Below are 20629 nucleotides of genomic sequence, written 5' to 3'. Positions count from 1 at the left end.
CCACCTTGCTTTGCTTGCCCAGTCTGAAGGAAGTACAGATGACCGTTAGCGCAGAGTGGATTTTGTGTCCCAGGTGATGGCGCCCAAATACCAGCGTTTTCCCCCAGGACGGCTGTTCAGAGGAATGCCTTCTCAGGCCAAACCAAGTTTTTCCTTGAGAAGGGGGGAGAAAGTCAAATAGGTTTCTTTATGGCGGTACTTCTCAGCTGTTTTATGGAGTTCATGAATTGTCAGGGAAGGGACTTAGAAGCTTTTTCTCAGCTTAAGTGTGGAGCACTTAGGGGCCACTTTGTACTCCGCCCTGGGCTTTGTGCACACCATAGATAGGAAGGGATGGTCCAGCCCAGGACTTCCATCTCTGCTTGCTTTTTGATGACCTGTGTAATGAAGGGGTTGGGGATTTGATCTAATGGGAAACCTTGAAGAGTTTTAAACAGGGGAGTAACAAATTTGCATTTTAGCAAGAATACTTAAGCTGGAACGGATGGATGCGGGGGGGGGGGGGGGGCCGGAGAACAGTTGGGAGTCCGATTAAGAGGTTGCTGCGTGGTTGGTCAGTCCGTTGAGCATGGATTCTTGATCTCCCCCTCAGGTCATGATCTCAGTTCATGAGTTTGAGCCCCGCGTGGGCTCTGCACTGGCAGTGAGAAGCCGTTTGGGATTTGTGCCTCCCTCTCTCTGTCCCTCCTGTGATGCTTTCTCAAAAAAGAAAGAAAAAAAAAAAAAAGGTGCTGCCTGGTGGCAATTCAGGGAAGACACGTTCAAGTCCTAGAATAGTGCCTGGAACGCTAAATATTTGGAAAGAATGAGAAAAAATGATAGTCCTGGAAGCCAAGAGCCTCCAAATCATTTCAAGAAGGGAGTAATAGAATATTCTGTGAAGGAACAGCAAGAAATGTGTCATTCAGAAAATGTCCACGTCTCTCTAAGGGAAGGAGACTGAAGTGTCCCCCAGATTTAGGCACACGGGACAGCCTTACAGTGACAAGTTGGACGGGGCTCGGTGGGGGTGGCGAGCAGAAGTCAGCGTGAGGACGCCAGGAAGAGCAGTGAAGGAGCGCTACGGCGAGGAGGCCGTTCTGTCACTCGGCGGAGCTGGCTCAGCCCGCCAGGGTGGGCACTAAGCACGGCCGCCCCTCCGGAGGGCGGGGACGGCGCGACACACGCTTGCTAAAGCTCAGGGAAGGCCAGCAGGTACTTTTCCCGAGCACAGAGTTAAACCAAGCTCCGGGCTAGGCCCGCGGGCTCGAGATAGCCTGGGGTGAGGCGCGCGTGAATCGGCGCGAAAGCGGAAGGACTCCACGTCCCAGCCGGTGCGCCCCGTCGGCGGCCGCGGAGGCCGGGCCCCCCAGAGGCCGCAGGCGGCCCGCACCTCCCCCGCCAGCGCCGGCGACAGGCCTTCAGCGCGGGGGAGCAAGATGGCCTCGGCGGGCGCCCAGGTGGGTGTGGTTCCCGGGGAGGCCCCGCCCCCAGAACGCCGCTCCAATGGGGCCCGCCCCCGTGTCCATGGCGACGGCGGCGGCGGCCGCCGGCTAGCTCCAGGAGGCGCCGCCGCCGCCGCCGCCGGGATCTCCCAGCTAGGAGCGAACCCCGGGGTGGGAGGGGAGCGGGCTCCCCCTCGCGATCGGCGGAGGCTGCCAGTCCTGTGGAGCAAGGAGGCTGTCCCGGAGGCCCAGCGACGCCCGGGAAGGAGCAGGTGTCGCGCGAAGGGCTGACATGAGCGACCAGCTGAGCCCAGCCTCGGGCAGCTAGGGGTGGACCCGGCAGCCCCTCCGCTGTCCTCGAAACCCCGGGTGGGCGGTGTCCGCCAGGGGCTCCCGCTCCGCCGTCAGAGCCCAAGGGGACTTAGCCATCGAGGGCCTGGCCCCAGTGTGTACACTTGGAGAAACCGAGTCACGGAACAGGGAAAGCGCCGGCTTAGGGGACCTTTGGTTTTTAGCTCTATTTTAAAATTGAAGGTCCGCTCCAGGGCCCAGCCATCCCCCTTCCCAGAAATAAAAAAGCCATGGTCACGATCCCTGCCAGCTCTGTCCAGCTTCTACTTGCAACCCAATGTGTTGTATGGAGTAGTGATCTTGGATGATCAGGGCTTGTCGGGGAATCCAACATCTCACAGGCATTCCCCCATCCCCACCCCCACCCCAAGCCTCCACTACCTACTAGGAACACATCGCATTCTGCACTGGGATTGTCCTGTTCGGAAGGGCAACGATGTTCCCTTATAACACGAAGGGGCTTTTTGTGACTCCTGCACGGCCTGGAGGAAGGAAGTTCTGACATACATTTCACTCTCACCCCCTCCCCTCAGAATCTAAGAGGATGGAGCCAGATACCTGTAAGACCAGTGAATCAGAGGAAGACTACGTTGAAGAAGAGGACTCTGGGGAGGAGTGTGTTAAAGAGGAAGCTACCATCCCTTCTAACTCTTCTCAGCAGCAACTTCCAAAGGCTGACTATAAGGAGTTTAGGGATGGAGTTCCCTTATCTGTTGTAGCCAAGAAAATTCCAAAGAAAATCATAGCCCCAACTGACTCAGATGACTTAGAAGTTAGAAGGAGAAAGAGAAGGCGGAAACACAGGTAACGGGTCCCTGGACGACACCCCCCTCCACCCCCGCCACCTGCCTGGCTCCGGAAGAGAGCCACCCCCAGCCTCCCTTCGGCAGTCGGGGTCTTCCCTTTAATCTGCGAAAGAGGACCGGGAATACAGGAACATCATTAACCTTCTGGAACGAGAAAAACACAAAATCCAGAACCATTTGAGCTGGCCTGGTTTGCAGACTTAGCATGTCTCTATCATCCTGGTCTTCTGTGGCTTTTAGAGAAAACGAACTGCATTGTAGATGTGTTGGGTGTCTCTTCCTCCGGGTGCCTGGCAGCCCAGGGTCTGTCCTTCATCCCACTCTGCCTGATTTCTACTGTTCCTTCATTCCAGACCCCTGGCCATCAACCTGACCAACTGCAAGTATGAGAGCGGTAAGCACCTGGTTCACTCACTCACAACACTGCGCATAAGAGGGCACCTGCAGCTTTGACTCTGGGAATGGTCCCCCCCGTCGGGCTCCCAGCCCCTGGATCTCGTTAGGCTGGCCTACAACCTGGGCTGAGCTACTAGCAGCTGAGACATCTCTGTTCCAGTTCGTCTTGGGGTTAGGGTGGGAATCTCCACAGTTAGCTAACAAGAAAAAAAAGTGACCGGAAGTCACCATTGCCCCCACCCTTCCCAGATTTCACCAGAGTTGAGATGAGAACAGGCTAATAGAGTTTTTTTCCAAGGAAGATTCGGGGGGGGGGAGGGGGAGGTGTGAGAATTAAAAGAAAAAAATCACCAGCTGGGTCAGCCATCTCTCCATCTCCTCTTATCTCCACCGTCATCTATGCAAGGGGCCACCCACAGTGTGAGATGTGACCCCTACGGAGAGAGGGTCAGCTCTGCAGGTCAGAAACCATCCTAATTGAGAGAGAGGGTTGACGGGAGTAGAGAGCCAGGCTCTAGTTTTCTCTGTCACAGATTTTGGAAGGGCCTTGACAGCTTCATGAACTTGGAATTGTCACATGGTAATTAAACTGCGGAGCGGAGGTAAGAACCACCTCATCTCCAGTCCACTCTCTGGTCAAGTTACCCGAGCCAGCTGCCCTCCCGAGACTCACTGCCGGTGGCCAGGCTGGCCCCGCTGACCCCCGTCTCTCCACAGTGCGTCGGGCAGCTCAAATGTGTGGCCTAAAGGAGGTGGGGGAGGATGAAGAGTGGACTGTGTACTGGACGGACTGCTCTGTCTCACTTGAACGAGTCATGGACATGAAGAGGTTTCAGGTACAATCTCCTGACCCAAGAGCCCCAAGGGGCTGCGGCCCTGGTTACTCCCGCCCTCTGCTCAGGCGCCCAACGCCACACCCTTTGTAGTTGTCCCTCTGGGCAGAGCAGGAAAGGCCGCGGCTAGGGGCTTCCGCTCCACTGGAAAAACTCTCCTCTTGGGTTCCTGGAGCTTCTATCATAGGAAGGAGGTATATGCTGGGCACTGCTCGCCTGGAAGCATCTGTGCCCAGCTGACCCCCTCCAGGGCCGGTGAGCCCACCTGAGGGGAACTTCAGCACTAACCGCAGGGGCAGCTGAGTGAGCCGGCTTCTAAACAGCTCAGTCCCGCATCCGCATCCATTGAGAGTCGGCGTGGGGCGTCTGGGTGGCTCAGTCACTTGAGCATCCAACTCTTGATTTTGGCCCAGGTCATGATCTCCTCGTTCGTGGGGTTGAGCCCCGTGTTGGGCTCTGTGCTTGGGATTCTCTCTCTTCCTCTCTCTCTCTCTGCCCCTCCCCATTCTCACTCTCTTTCTCTCTCAAAATAAATAAATAAACATTAAAAAAAAAAAAGAGGGGTGCCTGGGTGACTCCGTCGGTGAAGCGTCCGACTTTGGCTCAGGTCATGATCTCGTGGTCCCTGAGTTCAAACCCCGCGTCGGGCTCTGTGCCGACAGCTCAGAGCCTGGAGCCTACTTCAGATTCTATGTTCTCCCCCTCTCTCTTTGCACCCCCACCCCCACTCGTCTCTGTCTCTCTCTTAAAAATAAATATTAAAGAAAAAAAGGGGCATGCAGGTGGCGGCTGTGAAACAGGCACAGTTAACAGCGCTCATTGAGGGCTCACTGTACGTCAGACCCTGTGTTATCTGCTTTTATGTTCTTACCGCAATTAAATCCTCAAAAAGAACACCGAGTGGCAGATACTCTCGTTAAGAGGACACCAAGGCTCAGAAGTACTAAGTTCCTGCAGCTAGGGTGTGGTAAAGCCAGTGAGAGAGCCCAGAACCTATGGGAGAGTCTGCCTCCCAGCACCGGGCTTCCAGCCGGTCACCCTGGAAACGTCATACCCTGGGGGCGCCATGACCCAGCGCTCCCTGGGACTCATTCTCGATTTCCTTTTCTCTCTTGGAAAATGGTTTCTCGTTGGCTTACACTCCCATGCCCCAGTTATCCTTACAGGACTAGTTGCTGGTGGCCTGGGGCACGTTAGAAGGTGGCTAGAAGACCCGAAGTCCTGGCGAGTCCTTCTCACTGCCCCTCGTCTCCCGACCTCGGTGTGGACGTGTGTTTTGGGAGAGGCCAAGGAGGAGGTTCTCACCTGCCTTAGGGAACCTTCCTTTTCTCCCTTAGGGTATTAGGTATAGTGTTTTCCTCCTCTGTGACTTCTGCCTTGACCTTCCCAGTCCTCCTGGTGTGCCCCAGACCCCAGGGGCTGCCACTCACTCTGCTCGTGGGGGTAGGTCACCACCTGGCTCTGTTGCAGAAAATCAACCACTTCCCTGGCATGACAGAAATCTGCCGCAAAGATCTGCTGGCTCGGAACCTCAACCGCATGCAGAAACTCTATCCCACGGAGTACAACATCTTCCCCCGCACCTGGTGCCTCCCTGCAGAGTGAGTGAGCCCGGCCCCCGGGGCTGATGTGCTGGGGGAGGAAAGGTTTCGCCATCTCACTTCCCTCCAGGCTCTGGCCTTGTCACCTGGGAGGTTTCAGCTGGTCACAGGAAAGTAGGTGGGAGACTGACGCTCCAGGAAGAGCACGGACAGGAGAGCAGAACCCCACCGGGGCCCTGGGACAGCTGCCACGCGCAGAAACCTTCTGACCAGCCCCCCTCTGCACACAGCTACGGGGACTTCCAGTCCTACGGTCGTCAGCGAAAAACCCGCACTTACATCTGCAAGCCGGACAGCGGCTGTCAGGGACGCGGCATCTTCATCACCCGAAGTCCCCGGGAGATCAAGCCAGGAGAGCACATGATCTGCCAGCAGTACATCTCCAAGGTGAAGGGTGCCTCCGGACCGCCAGGGCCCTGCCCCGGCCTCATCTCTCCCACTGCCAGAGGGGGAAGCCAGGCTTCGGCTCCTACTTCCTATTTGCTCTTATCAGAGCCGTGGTTCAGAGCCAGCCTGCCTCGGTCTGAATCTGAGTTTTTCCACTTCTTACATATGTGATCTTGGACAGTTTTTTTTTTTTTTTTAATGTCTTTAATGTTTGTTTATTTTTGAGAGAGAGACAGAGAGAGACAGAGCGCGAGGGGCGGGGGCAGAGAGGGAGACACAGAATCTGAAGCAGGCTCCAGGCTCCGAGCCAACTGCACAGAGCTAGATGCGGGGCTCGAACCCATGAACCATGGAATCACGACCTGAGCTGAAGTTGGATGCTCAATGGACTGAGTCATCCAGGCGCCCCTCTTTTTTTTTTTTTTTTTTAAGTTTACTTATTTTGAGGGAGAGGGAGAGAGAGAGAGAGAGTGAGCATGAGTGGGGGAGGAGCAGAGAGAGAGACAGAGACAGAGACAGAGGTCCCAAGCAGGCTCTCTGCCCCCAGTGCAGAGCCGATTTGGGGCTCGAACTCACAAACCGCGAGATCATGACCTGAGCCCAAACCAGGAGTCAGTCGCTTAAAGGACTGAGCCACCCAGGTGCCCCAAATCTTGGGCAATTTCTTACCCTTTCCGTGACTCAATGTCATCATTTGTTGAATGGGAAAAATAACAGTAACTACTTTATGCTGTATATGGTTATTACGACAATCAAACCGGTTGTGCATCCGAAACACTTCAAACAGCGTGTGGTATAGAATGAGCGCTTCAGAAGTATTCTTCCCCGGCGGGTTTGTGTGCTTTCAGCCCTTCCTCATTGATGGCTTCAAGTTCGATATGCGAATCTATGTCCTCATCACATCCTGCGACCCTCTTCGGATTTTCATGTACGAGGAGGGCCTGGCCCGCTTCGCCACGATGCCCTACGCGGAGCCCAACAACAGCAACCTGGTAAGGGGCCAGACGGTGGCCCTGGGGGGGGACAGGGCGGCGCCCTCTTCTCCTGAGTGCTGAGGTTCTGTGGCGGACCAGGTAGAAAGGCTTGTTGTCGTCACCCATGAACAAGCAATGGAACCAGCGAGCACCCTAACCCCGTGGCTGGGAGGAGAGCATTCGGTGGGTGGTGACCGCTGAAAGGTCCTCCCTGGAGGACGCCGGCCCACCCCCTTCCCCAGGAGCTCACAGGACAGTTCTTAGGTGAAGAGGGCCCGCCGAGGAGCCCTTGTCCCGGGGAGGGGAAGGTCGTAGAAAAGGCAAGGAAGGGCTGGAGAGGAGTGCTTCGGGGAAGCAGTCCGAGCGCCGCGGGCCGCTCTCTTCCCAGGATGATGTCTGCATGCATCTGACCAACTATGCCATCAACAAACACAACGAGAACTTTGTCCGAGATGACGCTGCGGGCAGTAAAAGGTACTCCCGGCTCTGGTTGAGCCTTAGCCTTATAGTCTCAGCAGCCCCTGAAACTCAGCTGGCTCTTGGGAGGCCGATCACTCAGGAAAACCACCTTCACAGACCCCTGCCCTGTGCTTGACCTCTAAATGCAGCCCTGCCCCCACCCTGAGGAGCAAGCCGGGCTCCAAGCTGTCAGAAGCCCTTTGAAGTGTAAGGAATCTAGGCACAGAATTAGGGTTAGCCATAGGGAGCCTCTTGCCCTCGGCCTGGCCCCAGCGGTGTAGAAACTGGTCCTCCTCTGAGCCCTGGGCCTCACAGGAAGCTGTCGACGCTCAACGCCTGGCTGCGAGAACACGGCTACGACCCCCGAGAGCTGTGGGGGCACATCGAGGACATCATCGTCAAAACCATCATCTCAGCCCATTCTGTTCTTCGCCACAACTACCGCACCTGTTTCCCCCACTATCTGAGCGGAGGTACCGGTGCCTGTTTTGAGATCCTTGGTTTTGACATCTTGCTGGACCACAAGTTGAAACCCTGGCTGCTGGAGGTGAGGATGATCTTCTGGGCTTTGCAAAACCCGGGGCCTGAGGCCTCCCTGAGCAGGACGCCTGGGCTAGGAGTGCAGTCAGGTGGTGGAACAGAGAATGGGGGACATGGCGGCCCTGGGGTGGGTAGGAATGGCAGAAGGCAGTAGGTGTCTACCCTCTTGACCTGCTGAGTCCAAGCCTAGTGATCTCTGGCCTCCACCATGGGGATCCAGGATTTGGATCCCAAGTGTTCCCCCATGGAATCTTTTTGTCTTTAGGGACACTGTATCTGTAGAGTCAGGCTGTCTGGTTTGCTCTCAGCAGCCTGTGTACCGGAGGGATCTCTATGGCGGGGTCCCGTGGCCTTGGAAGTCAGAACATCCAGCCTCCTCGGCCGAGGCCTCTGGAGGGGGATGTCTTGCCTGGACTGTCCAGTCCGGCCTGCCCGAGGCCACACGTGCTCAGGCAGTGTAGGAAGGGTGGGATGATGACTCCTCCTGGCAGGTAAACCACTCCCCGAGCTTCACCACTGACTCCCGCCTTGATCGCGAAGTGAAGGACGCACTTCTCTGTGATGCCATGACCCTTGTCAACCTCCGGGGCTGTGACAAAAGGAAGGTGATAGAGGAGGACAAGCGGCGAGTCAAGGAGCGCCTTTTCCAGTGCCACCAGCAGCCACGAGAAGCCAGGTGGGCCACGTGTCTGTCTTCTTTGTCATTACTTTCCTGATGGGAAAAGTGCTCCTGTAGGTGGCGAAGAGAGTCTGGGGGTAATGATTAGCTGTGAAACACAATTGTGGGTTTTTTGGCGTAGATGACGCATTACGTATCACAGATAGTATGTTGGAAATTCAAAAGATCCTGTGAAGAATCCCTTCCTGTTCTCCGGCTACTCAGTTTCCCCCGGAGGAGCCAACCTATGCCACGTGTATGCTTTAGCAGTTAATGCACGCACACATACATAGGTGTGCGTATAATGTATACCTGTAGAAATAACTTATACAGATGTTTTTCTCCCTTTACCTACCTAGACAGTAGTGTAACCTTCACACTCTCTCTACTACGTGTAGCAACACAGCTTAGAGCTATTTTCTATTAGCTCATAAGAAGCTCTTTGCTGTTTGATTGGCTGTTTGTTTTTGGTTTTGTTTTTTAATGTTTATTTCTGAGAGCGAGAGAGACAGAGGGTGAGCGGGGAAGGGGCAGATGGGGCAGACGGGGGGGGGGGGGGGCGGGGGGAGACAGAGGATCCGAAGCGGGCTCGCTGCTGTCAGCAAGGATGTGAGGCTCTAACCCACGAACCACGAGATCACGACCTGCGTGGAAGTCAGGCGCTCGACCAGCTGAACCACCCAGGGGCCCCTTGTTTTTGTTTTTAACAAAGGTCCTCTAGACAGGTTATAATAATGAAACAGAAAACAGTCTAGTCATGCAACAATAAGAGGTTATTTAAATCAGCGTCTTTCACCCACTGTTGTTTTAATTATAAGATGGGTTACCAACACGGTGATTTGCTGCCGATACTAAATTAATGTTAGTAACACATACAAATGGAGTGGAATTGGAAGCGTTCCTATTACAGTGCTCTCTTCCCCACCTGGGTTGCCATATGCAGGCCCGTGTGTATTTGGTTTGCTAGGACATCCTGAGGGCCTGGCACATAGTAGGCGCTCTCATGTGTGAATGGAGGGGAAGCAGGACTGTTACTGGAAATACGCTGGCTCTTCCCACAGTGGGGCTGCACATGTGCCTATTATATCATGAGTGATGTCTTTCAGTGGGGAAAAGGGTTCACAACGACTGGACTTAATAAATGAAAGTACAATCACAGAACCACGTGACTACTAGGAAGCCATTTAGCAAGGCTGTATGATCCCATTTTTGTCAGAAACCAGAAAGGAAGGTAGTCGGTGGCAACGCCAGGGTTCAGACTCGGGGGTCCCGCCCCCGAGTCCAAGCTCATGACCAATATGCTAACTGCACAGTAAGATTATGGGAGGTTTTATCTTCTTTTTTCTGTAATTAACATAGATTACTCTATGATCAGAAACCTAGAAGACTGTGAGAACTTGGAGTGCTAGCTTGCACTTAAGATGAAAACCAGATTTCTGGAAGTCAAGCCCAGATTTCCGTGGCTACACACAAGCGGGATTGGCCAGAGGGCCTTCGCAGCCCTCGCTACGTGGGCAGAGGCCACAAAGGCCGTGAAGCTAACGGAAGGTTCTCAAAGCCTTGGCCGGCCTTCTTTTCCCCACTGAACATTCTCAGAGCCCTCCCGACTCACTCTGGAGCTTGGTTTCCCTAGGCGAGAACAAACTGAACTGTCGCACGCAGCGATACTGGACCAGGAGCGCCATGAGGACTCCCACCTCGGGGGGTACCGGCGGATCTATCCTGGGCCTAACACGGACAAGTACGCGCCCTTCTTCAAGCACAACGGCTCCCTCTTCCAGGAGACTGCTGCTTCCAAGGCTAGAGAGGAGTGTGCCAGGTACTTTGCCTTGCCTTGTCCTCTGTCCACTTGGGGGGGGGGGGGGCCATATCCTGAAGCTGAACTGCTCGCCAGCAGGGTAGAGAGGAAGCCAGACACTTGAGCCAAGAGGAATGGAGTCATAAATTCTTGCGGACTCAGTAACTCCATGTAGGAGGTTTCCCATTTCCCCCCTCATTCTTCTCTTGTCTGCCTCCCAGACAGATCTGGTTTCCCACTCCCCCGTCCCCACTTCCCCTCACCCTGCTTCCCCCCAACATAATCTCTCCGGTGTCTGAAGCTGCTGTGTCTTGTCAGACAGCAACGGGAAGAGATCCGCCTTAAGCAGGAACAGCAGGAGACCTCAGGAAATAAGAGGCGGAAGGAGAGCCGGGACCAGAACCAGGGTGAATCCGCGGGAGAGAAGAGCCGATGCAGGGCCGGGCTCCGGGGACTTCCCGCCCACTTGGCTTACAGGAACCGGAACCAGGAGAAAGAGGTGCCCGGGTTTTGGTAGCTCTTGCCTTTCAACAGGAAATAGGTTGGGTCTAGAGAAGGGAGGGAGAGGGAGAGGAGTTCCTAATGAATACGTTGGATCTGACCTCGCGGAACGGGGGCTGGGGGCGGGGGGAAGAGAACGGACAGCAAAGGGGACCTTCCACTAGGGTCAGGGAATGCACAGAGGCAGAGCAGGCAGGAGTCCCGCAGCCATCGTCGTCGATGGTTTGGGACTCGCTCTCGGAGATCTTGCGTTCAGCCCTCATGTACCTCGCAGCTGCTCCCCGTACACGTGGATACCATGCATCCTCAAGAAATCGTGGAAGAGGAGGAGCTGGAGCGGATGAAGGCCCTGCTACAAAGGGAGAATCTCATCCGAAGCCTCGGTATCATAGAGCAACTCAGCCACATGCTGCACCCCAGCCACCAGGGCCACAGAAGGCTTCACGAGTATCGGGTGAGGGTCCCTGCGCAGCATCTCGCAGAACCAGGGAACAAGGGCTGCACCGGCACACGGGGGTGGCCGCGGCCCAGAAGGCTAACGTGATGGTGTCTGGCAGGCACGGAGCCTGGGAGAGCAGCTCCTGCTGGGCGCTGGGAAGGGGTCTCTTGGTTGCTTTTGCATTTGCTCCCACGCTCCCTGGTGTTCAGTAATGACATCCGGCAAAGTGCAGCTCCTGACCTACTCGCAAGAGATGTGTTCTCTTTATTCCAGTCTTGCAATAACCCCAAACTCATGCTTGACGAATAAGAAGGCCACCACCCTCAGTGGCTTCTGTGTAATCTCTCTCTAGCCCTGCCAGTGCCGTGGCTCTAATGGGAGATAAGCAAACAGACTTGGGCCAAGAGAACAGCTGCCGCATTCACTGTTCCCTGGGCAGGTGTCAAGCCTGTTGGGTCTTCTGTTTTTGCTGAGCCCCCAAGGAGTAATTGGTTACATAGCGGCCACGGCCTAGAAGAGACGTTTCGGTTACCTATTTTCTTCCTCCAGTCCATCCAGCCTCACAAGAAGTGTGGTAAGGGGCTGCTCTTCTCCTCTAGCCTAGATTTCACCAGGACGGGCTGGGCAGTCAAGAACTGCAATCTGTGAGTCTGGTCCCACTGGTCCTCCTGAGAGGGGCCACCAAAGAGCAGGGCCCTCCTCACTTCCTGCATCCAGTTCGGCCCCACGAATTGATCCCCAGGATCCCAGGGCCACGGCCAAGCATGAATGCTGCAATTCCACATCATTCCTGGTGCCATCTACAGCCCAAGAACTTCAACTGGATAGGAGATCGAGCAGCCATCGGCCCCTCTTCGTTGTCAATGAAAGCATCGGGAAGGCACTGTTTTCCCAGTGCCAGAGTCAGGCTCAGTAGCCGTAAGTACGCAAAACTAGCTCTGGTCACTCTGACTTGTGTAAATTCCCACTGGCAAACATTACAGCTGGGACAGTCCCAAAACACCACAGGGCACTTCCACCAGTGTGGGAATGGGATGGGTAGTGGACCCATTACCTCCTTCTACATACTGGACCCTGGGAGAAATGGCAGTACAGTCCTAGCACTCAACAAACACAACAGGGAAACAGACAAGTAAACAATTACGATACAGTGTGGCAACGATGCTGGAGGGAAGCAAGGGATGCCATTCTTCTGTGTTGGTAATTGGGTGACAGTTGGTAAAGAGGGAGTGAATCTCCTGTGAATACCAACTCAGGGGGACCCATGTTTCCACTGCAGAAGGCCAAGCCAGCAGAAGGCTAGAAGCCATAAACACAGCCCTGGCAGGATCAGTGCCATCTTCTTTAACCCCAAAGCAGGGCTATCTTCTGCAACCGGAAAGAGTGGCAAGTAGCTCATGGACTCACTGCACCTTGCCCTCGGTGGTAGACACCGAACACAGTGCACCCAAGGCCCAGGATCTCGCTCTCTGCCCTGCCTCTACGCCCCTGATGCAGCATACCACTCCACTCCTTGACATCAGCCACCACCGGTAAATGCAGGACGGAAGCCCAGCACTCCACCTCTCCTGGAGAACCCCCTCAAGTTTCCGAAGGCGCAGAGGGCCTTCAATCTTCGCTAAATGAAAGACTGCCACCAGGCTTCAGTTTGAAAAGTCCTGGCCAGGAACCCTGCTTGAACAAGGCAAAACACAAAGATATCAAGAATTCCTCAATACCCTAAGACTATTTCCAGATCCGTAAAGACTAAAAAGATGAAGAGGAGCCAGGGCCGGCATCTCCGCCCTTCAAACCTTAGGCTGGATTTATCGCTAGGAGATGGGTCTGAACGCTGGGTGCAGCCCGGGGCTGGAGGTCATCCTGGCGACAAGGGGCCCCCTTCCCAGAGGAGCCGAGTGCCCAAGGCACGGGGCAGTCGCCATCGGACGACCGCCAAGGAGACGCCCTTCCCCCTGCCGTGGCGGAGACAGGCCGGCCTGGGCAGCCATTGGGGCGGAGGGGTGGCTCTTGGCAAATGACTCCGACTTTTTATTAAAGTTTATGGCGTTTTCCAGGAGCGTTCTCTAGCTCATTCCGGCCCTTGCGTTCCAGGGTAAACGCTCGCCACCGCTCCTCTCCGGAAGGGTGAACCGCAAGGAGGTTCAATCCCAGCTAACGCACCCTCAGCCGGAAGCGGAAACCACGCACGACCATCCTGGCTTTCGCCGCGCCCTCCCACTTCCGGCCCCGCCCCCAGGCTTCCGGTCTCTCTGCCCCTGTCGGACTGTCCCGGGTTGTTTTTGTCGACATGGCGGTGGCTCTGAACCTTTTGCTGGGCTCGCGTGTTCGTGCTGCCGTGGCTCGCTGTGGTTTCGCGACCCGGGGGATGGTAGACCCGGGCACGCTCGGCCGGGAGCCAGACCCCGATTCCGACTGGGAGCCGGAGGAGCGGGAGCTGCAGGAGGTGGAGAGGTACCGGCTGCTTCCCGGGCCCTCAGCCTGAAGCAGGGCTTCGCGCCCCCTTGGAGCCGGGCGTTGTAGCGCCGCATCCGCCGCAGCCCTTGTTTCTTACCCGTTGTCAGGGGGCGCAGGGGCAGGTGTGCGGCTCCTTTGGGACGGCAGGTTTCTTCACCAGTGACGTGTTTCATCACCCGCTTAGAAAGTTCGGCATGCTTACGGGCTGTTTTAGGGATTAGATTTCTGGGGAGGTTACAGACGTGGCCTGGTTTCCCTTGCAAACAAAAAGAAGAGGGCTGGGCCTGTGATTTAGCGCGAGGCTCTTCAGCCACCCGTTTCGCTCCCACGCTTGGCTTCTGCCATTGGTTCTCTCCCCCAGCACCCTGAAACAGCAGAAAAAAGCCGCCCGATTCCAGAAAATTCGGAGACAAATGGAGGCGCCGGGTGCCCCGCCCAGGACCCTGACGTGGGAAGCCATGGAGCAGATCCGGTGAGAATCATTGTAATAGTTTACTTTTTATCATTTTAAGTTTTCTAAATGAAAAGGAGAATAGGTGAATTTGCATAAGCCCGTCATCTAAATTTAGTAGTTTTTAACATGAGGACGCGGTTCGTTTTTGCTGAAATTTTAGAATAGTAAGCTGTAGACCTCACAGCCTTTAACTTCAAAATAGTTGTCATGACGTTCTTAAGCTAATGTCAGGGATGGGGACTTACAAGATTACGTACGTTTTTCGGAAGAGCAAACCCATATCATTAAAATCTTAGCTCCCTTAAGTTTTAAGTTTGTTTTGAATAACAATGCGTGGCATATAGTTCAAAATTAGAACATTATTTGTACACATTGAGAAGTTTTAATCCCTGCCAGTCTTCAGTGAGACTATTTTTAATGAATTTTTGTGCCTTTTTTCAGGTTTCCTTAAGCAAATACAAGCGACTGTGAATGTAGATTAAGTTTTCTTTTCTTTTTTTTTTTTTTCATGTTTAAAAAAAATTGTTTTTAATGTTTATTTATTATTGAGAGACAGAGAGGCACAGAGTGTGAGCAGGGGAGGGGACAGAGAGAGGGGGAGACACAGAATCCGAAGCAGGCTCCAGGCTCTGAGCTGTCAGCACAGAGCCCAACATGGGGCTCCAACTCACAAACCATGAGATCACGACCTGAGCCAAAGTCGGTCGCCTAACCAACTGAGCCACCCAGGCGCCCCTACTTTTATTTTCTTAAGCACAAACAGAATACTGTAAATACTGTTCTACACGTTTCTTTTTTCATATAGTTTTTGGTTTGTTTTTTTTTTTAAGATATTATTTTCACATAATTTTTACACTCAACACGGCACTTGAACTCACAACCCGGAGCTTAAGAGTCTCGTGATCCATTGGCCCAGCCAGCCAGGTGCCCCTTTTCACACATTTCATAGATCTTTCCTCTTCAGAAGACAAAGCTCCTTTTTGAAGAAGTAATAGTAAATCGTAATTTTTGTTTTTAATTTTAAGTAATCTTTGTGCCCAACGTAGGGCTCACACTCGGGACCCTGAGATCAAGAGTTGCATGCCCTACTGGCCGAGGCATCCAGGCGCCCCAGCACATCATAATTCAGTTAACCAGTCTTTTATGAAGTGTGTTTCGGTTGTTTGCATTCACTTGCTATCACAGATAGTACTCTGATGAGTAACTTCGTGTACACCTCGTTCCACATACCTTCCACGTGTATTTGTTGTGTACATTCCCAGAAGTAGAGTTGCTGCGTGGAAGGACACATGGATTTGCCTTTTGATGAATATTGCTAAGTTGCCTTCTGTGAGTTGTGTGTCATTTCCCGTTCCCATCAGAGTGACTCTGAAACTGACACTTAGAATGAAGGGGATTCTATAGAGCAAGGAGATTTTGTGAGCCTGTAGTACGTCTCTCATGTCCACTTCCTTCCCTTTCTGGAACGACTGCTCTTCCACATCTTCCTGTCACCTCCCCTTCTGTGGCTAATAAACGTCCTTTTACTTCAGAGAAAAAATTGGCCATTAATTAAGAGCTCTTTAAATGTTTCTTTATTTTTGAGAGAGAGAGCTTGAAGGGGGAGGTGGCGGGCAACAGAGGATCTGTGCTGACAGCAGAGAGCCAGCCCGATGTGGGGCTCGAACTCAGATCATACCTGAGGTGAAGTCGGGTGCCTAATCGAGTGATCCACCCGGGCACCCCTAGAGCCCTTTAAAGCTTCTTGGCCTTCCTCCTTATTTTCCTTGCTCGATGTTAACACCCTTATTTACATCCCAGGGGAAGTGGTAGCCCTTCATTTGTCTAGGACCCATCCTCTGTGTGCACTTAGTCTTAGATGTATCTAATTCCCCAGAGACCTACCGGCAACTTAAGGTTCTCCCTCACCCCTTTGGTCCTTGGCTGCCTACCCTTTGTTGTTTTGTTACAACAATGAAACTATTGTCCACAAATCTTATCAGACTTCCTCAGTGCTAGGCATTCCTGCCATTCCAGCCTCTAGCCTCCCTAACGTTTTTTGCAGCGTGTGACCCTGTAGTCTGCTTTCTTGAGATTCTTTCTTCCCTTGACCTCGGTACTACTCACTTCTCTTTCTAGGACTCCTTTTCTCAGTTTCCTTCCTGGGGTACCCTTAGAGTTGTGTCCTGGGTCATTTTATCTCCCCATGTTTCCCTGCCTAAAGCCAGCCACTCGCGTGGCTTCAGCCACCATTGGTCTTGGCTTGTGACTTCCAAGTCTGTCGTCTCCCGTCTGTGTTTATCTTTTGACTTGTGTATCTTCAACTGTGCGCTAGCCCATCCCTGTTTGAGTGTCACGTAGGTTCTTCAAACTGAACATAATCACAAACTCAACAAGAGAGAATTTATTGTTGTCCCCTGGCAATTTCACTTTGTTCCTGTTTTCCCCGTACCCCTGAATGTTCCCACCAAACACTCAAACTGAAATCTGGAATCTCTGCCTACTTCTACCTCCAGTTATTTAGTCCTTACCAAGTTCTTCCGTTTGGCCTTCCTAAAATATTCCTCAACTCTCTTCCTTCTCTGCTTTCATTGCGGCTGCCTCAGTTCAGACTGCCTAGATTACCATGAAAGCCTCTTGGCTGATCCTTCCATTTCTAGTGTTGCCACTGAAAACTACCCCCTAGACTGAGCTTCAAAAAGGAAAAGCTGCTCATGGCATTCCACTGCTTAAACTCCTTCCTGGATCTGCTTGTGGTTTGCCATAGCTTGGATGTCCTGAACGGCAATTCTTTTGCTGTTTTTTTTTAATTCTTCTTTTTTTTAACGTTCATTTATTTATTTTTGAGAGAACATGTGCGTAAGCGGGGGAGGGGCAGAGACAGGGACAGAGAGAATCCCAAGTAGGCTCCGCACTGTCAGCACAGAGCCTGCCATGGGGCTCGAACCCATGAACCAGGAGATCATGACCTGAACTGAAATCAGGAGTCGGACGCTTAACCGACCGAGCCACCCGGGTGCCCCTGCCTTCTGCTATTTTTGAATATACCCACTTAAAAAAAAAAAATCCTCCCTTGATTCACTGTTGATTTGGGATAAACTTCAGAGTCGGAAGCATGACATCATCTTGCTTCTGCCCTCACTGTTAGACAAGTTGAGCTGTTGCCAACAATGGTGATGTGCTGTTTTGCATTTTACGTGCTGCTCTCCCTACCATCAATACCTTTGAGGGGCGCCTGGCTGGCTTGGTCAGAAAAGAGTACGACTCTTGATTTCAGGGTTTGTGAGTTCAAGCCGCACATTGGGTGTAGAGGTTACTTAAATAAATAAGACTTAAAAAAAAAAAAACCTTTGAGGGGGCACCTGGGTGGCTCAGTCGGTTAAGCGTCTGATTTCAGCTCAGGTCATGATTTCATGGTTCATGAGTTCAAGCCCTGTGCCAGGCTCTGTGCTGACAGCTCAGAGCGTGGAGCCTGCTTTGGATTCTGTGTCTCCCTCTCTCTCTGCCCCTTCCCCACTCGTTCCCTGCTCGTGCTCTGTCTGCCTTTCTCTCTCAAAAAGAAACGTTTAAAAAAAAAAAAATACCTTTGATCTCTTCTTTCTCTTCTTTCTGCCAGCTTCATCCTTACTCCTCTTCATCCTTTTAGGCCTTTTAGAGGGACTTCTGAAGCAATTCCTGAGCCACCCGGCAAATGTTGTGGTAGCCTGTTCCTGGGTCCTCTGGGTGCTCTCACAGCATTCTCTGCTATGCCTTACCACAGTAGTGTTGTATGTTAATATATCTGTCTCCACCGCCAGATTGTATGTACTCTGAAAGGAAGGACAGTATTCGTGCATCCCCAGGATCTAACTGGGGCCCGGTACACATTGGGAGGAGTTTAGTTCTTGTGAAATAAAAGTGACCTAAGAGTGGTTGGGTGTTGCTGTCAGTGTATGGGAACGGAACAGAGCCATTTGGTGGCACAAGATAGAGACCGTGTTCGCGCTTTTTCCAAGCCCTCTTCTTTTCACACAAATATAACTCGTATTGTCAGTTAGGTACTCTGATAGCAGACTTTTTCACAACTTGAAAACCTGCTTGTTTTTTCCATAGATATTTGCGTAAAGAATTTGCAGAGTCCTGGTCAGTTCCCAGATTAGCTGAAGGCTTTGGTGTCAGCACTCATGTGATCCGGAGGGTTTTAAAGAGCAAGTTCGTACCCACATTGGAGCAGAAACTGAAGCAGGATCAAAAAGTCCTTAAGAAACCCGGGCTTGCCCTCTCGTTCAGGCAGCTCCCGGGTTCTCAGGATTCCTTGAAGCCGCTCTCCGCGAGCCACTCTGGATCAGGCTCTTCGTTGATGCCAGCAGATGAAACCTCATTCAAAGGCTGGGGTCACAGCACAGCTTTGAAAGTGATAGAATCGAACACTCACAGTACACCAAGGAGACAGAAGGGAGGGGATAAAGGAATCCAGGATCCGCAGCGGGAGCACTCTGTGCCTGTTGCAGATCTAGGTCACGGGCAAGAGCTGCAGAAGTGCTCCACCAGCGATCGTGCGGGTTCTAGACGAGCTGACGGTGATGGATTGCCAACTGCCAAGAAGCTGGAAGAGTTGAAGGCGCAGGACCCAGGTGACCAGAACTTCAGCAGCAAAGTAGTCCAGAGGGGGCGAGAGTTCTTTGACAGTAACGGGAACTTCTTGTACAGAATTTGAGCTGGAGCCTGGTTTGTGGAGAATGCCACCTGAAACGCAGCTGGGAGAGTAGGTTTGGAGCTGCCTGGACTTTTGTGTGTGGATCATCCACCTTGGGATGGGAGGAAATGATGAGCCTGGACCATGGGAGGAAACAACTGCTCAGATATGAATCTGACAAGAGGGCAGTGAACTTCACAGGGCCAATGTGTATTGGCAGGGCAGGGTTAATGACTGGCTGGGTAGACTCCAGTGTCCTGGAGCTCTGCTCCTGATCTGACCCGTGTGGATCTTCAGTACTCCCCATTTTTGCTTGGGCTCTCTGTATGTTGAAACCAGCCCGTGTTGCATGCGTTGTTAGAACTTTTCTGTGAAATTTGCGGTATATGTTTGGGAAAAAATGAAAAGTTTGCCTTCTGATCTCATTTACTTCTTGATTAATGAACACTAATAGTTCTGGAACTGCTTTATCAGTAGAATGTTTTCATTATGTGCAAAAGAAAATAAAATGTAGCAGTTTGTGTTGATTGGTGCTCTCTGGGGTGGGAAGAGTGAGGGTTCGAAGAGACCAGAGGTCCTTTGTCATTAAACATAGGAGAGAGATGGGGCCAGAGGAGTTCCCAACAAAGGACACTGTGCAGATCACCGTGCTTAGTAATTGATGTTGACAGCTAAGAATTAGGACATCATAACCTTCGCTGCATCACCTGGTCTAAAGGAGCTCCTCTTTCCTTCTGTTGGTGGGGCTCTGAAAGAGATTAGGGTATGGGGGGTTTGATCCATGAAAAAAAAAAAAAAAGGTGAAGGCTTTCGGGCCTCTGGCAGCATCTCTAGCTACTTTCAGAAGCTTCAATAGCATCTTCACTGTTGTCATCAGATTTTTGCGATGGAGCTGTGATGGGGGCGAGAGCAGATGATCGGCCCCTTTCAAAAATTAGGGGACAGTCTCATTTTCAGATATGCTCGAGGCCACGTGGCTGCTGCTGAGCAGTAGCACAGGGACTTGAACCCAGGTCTGACCTTTAATTCAGGGCTTCTAAAATTCCAGGAATCCATTCCTGCCTGGCATAATTTCTGTTAATTTCCCAAATCTTTTAGAGACCTTTCATTATAACCAGCGTGGTTATCAGTAGAAAATTCAGTGAGACACGTGCACGCAACAGAAGAGCCCAATGACAGTTTTCAGCCATGCCTCATTTTAACAACTTCCTGGCAAAAACTGGTTATTCAGAATTTAAGTGCAGGGTGTTTAATGAAAATAATTGATTTTCCAAACCTGTCATTGAGTGTGTTCGTAAATCTCCTTGCTATTTCAGATGTCATTAATAGCCATTACAGTATCATTGATTACTGTTAACTTGGGAATTTGTTCAGTATAAATAGCAAGGCCCTATCACCTGCCAATCAAAGAGAATCCAGTTTCTGGTAATACAGCAGTGGGCAAATAAGGTCCTATTATCACTGCTCTGTCACTAGCCTACTAATACACTAAAAAAATCTTTTTAATGTTTCTTTTTGAGAGAGAAAGTGCGAGAGAGAGAGCGCGAGCGAGGGGGAGGAGCAGAGAAAGGGAGTCAGAATTCAAAGCAGGCTCCAGGCTCTGAGCTGTCAGTACAGCCCTGTGGGGCTCGAACTCACCAACCATGAGATCATGATGCCCAGGCGCCCCTCAGTACTTTTATGATTAAAACATAAGGTAACTAGAACTTTTTAGTTTTAAGAGGTAGAAGATGCTACTTAAAAAAAAAATTTTTTTTATAATGTTCATTTATTTCTGAGACGGAGACAGAGCATGAGTTGGGGAGGGGCAGAGAGAGAGGGAGGCACAGAATCTGAAGAGGCTCCAGGCTCTGAGCTGTCAGCACGGAGCCCGACGTGGGGCTCGAACTCACCAACCATG

The 20629-nt window shown here is 52.2% G+C and overlaps 2 protein-coding genes across 9 annotated transcripts; both read left to right on the top strand.

The window, feature by feature from the left end:
* The first annotated feature begins 977 nt into the window (after positions 1–977).
* Positions 978–13218, top strand: TTLL13 (tubulin tyrosine ligase like 13). Of its 8 annotated transcripts, XM_047862957.1 has the most exons (16): positions 1520–1696; positions 2309–2579; positions 2935–2975; positions 3695–3813; positions 5281–5411; positions 5642–5798; positions 6647–6790; positions 7161–7246; positions 7547–7778; positions 8263–8447; positions 10063–10248; positions 10546–10726; positions 11003–11182; positions 11767–12085; positions 12447–12709; positions 12821–13218. In XM_047862957.1, the coding sequence occupies exons 2-15, from the start codon at positions 2320–2322 to the stop codon at positions 12701–12703; spliced, it is 2478 nt and encodes an 825-aa protein (XP_047718913.1). In that variant the 5' UTR covers positions 1520–1696; positions 2309–2319; the 3' UTR covers positions 12704–12709; positions 12821–13218. The 8 variants fall into 8 exon arrangements, with proteins under 8 accessions (XP_047718915.1, XP_047718913.1, XP_047718912.1 ...); XM_047862959.1 differs by lacking the exon at positions 1520–1696 and adding an exon at positions 978–1439 and having other exon boundaries at positions 12447–13218; XM_047862956.1 differs by having other exon boundaries at positions 12447–13218.
* A 111-nt stretch (positions 13219–13329) lies between these two features.
* NGRN (neugrin, neurite outgrowth associated) lies at positions 13330–19250 on the top strand. The gene is made up of 3 exons (XM_047862977.1): positions 13330–13618; positions 13983–14093; positions 18147–19250. The coding sequence occupies exons 1-3, from the start codon at positions 13455–13457 to the stop codon at positions 18748–18750; spliced, it is 879 nt and encodes a 292-aa protein (XP_047718933.1). The 5' UTR covers positions 13330–13454; the 3' UTR covers positions 18751–19250.
* The last annotated feature ends 1379 nt before the right edge of the window (positions 19251–20629 follow it).

The sequence above is a fragment of the Prionailurus viverrinus genome, chromosome B3 (genome assembly GCF_022837055.1).
Source record: "Prionailurus viverrinus isolate Anna chromosome B3, UM_Priviv_1.0, whole genome shotgun sequence".
NCBI classification, from domain to species: domain Eukaryota; kingdom Metazoa; phylum Chordata; class Mammalia; order Carnivora; family Felidae; genus Prionailurus; species Prionailurus viverrinus.
Note: the sequence above shows the minus strand (reverse complement) of the source record. Positions and strands in the feature narration are given on the sequence as shown.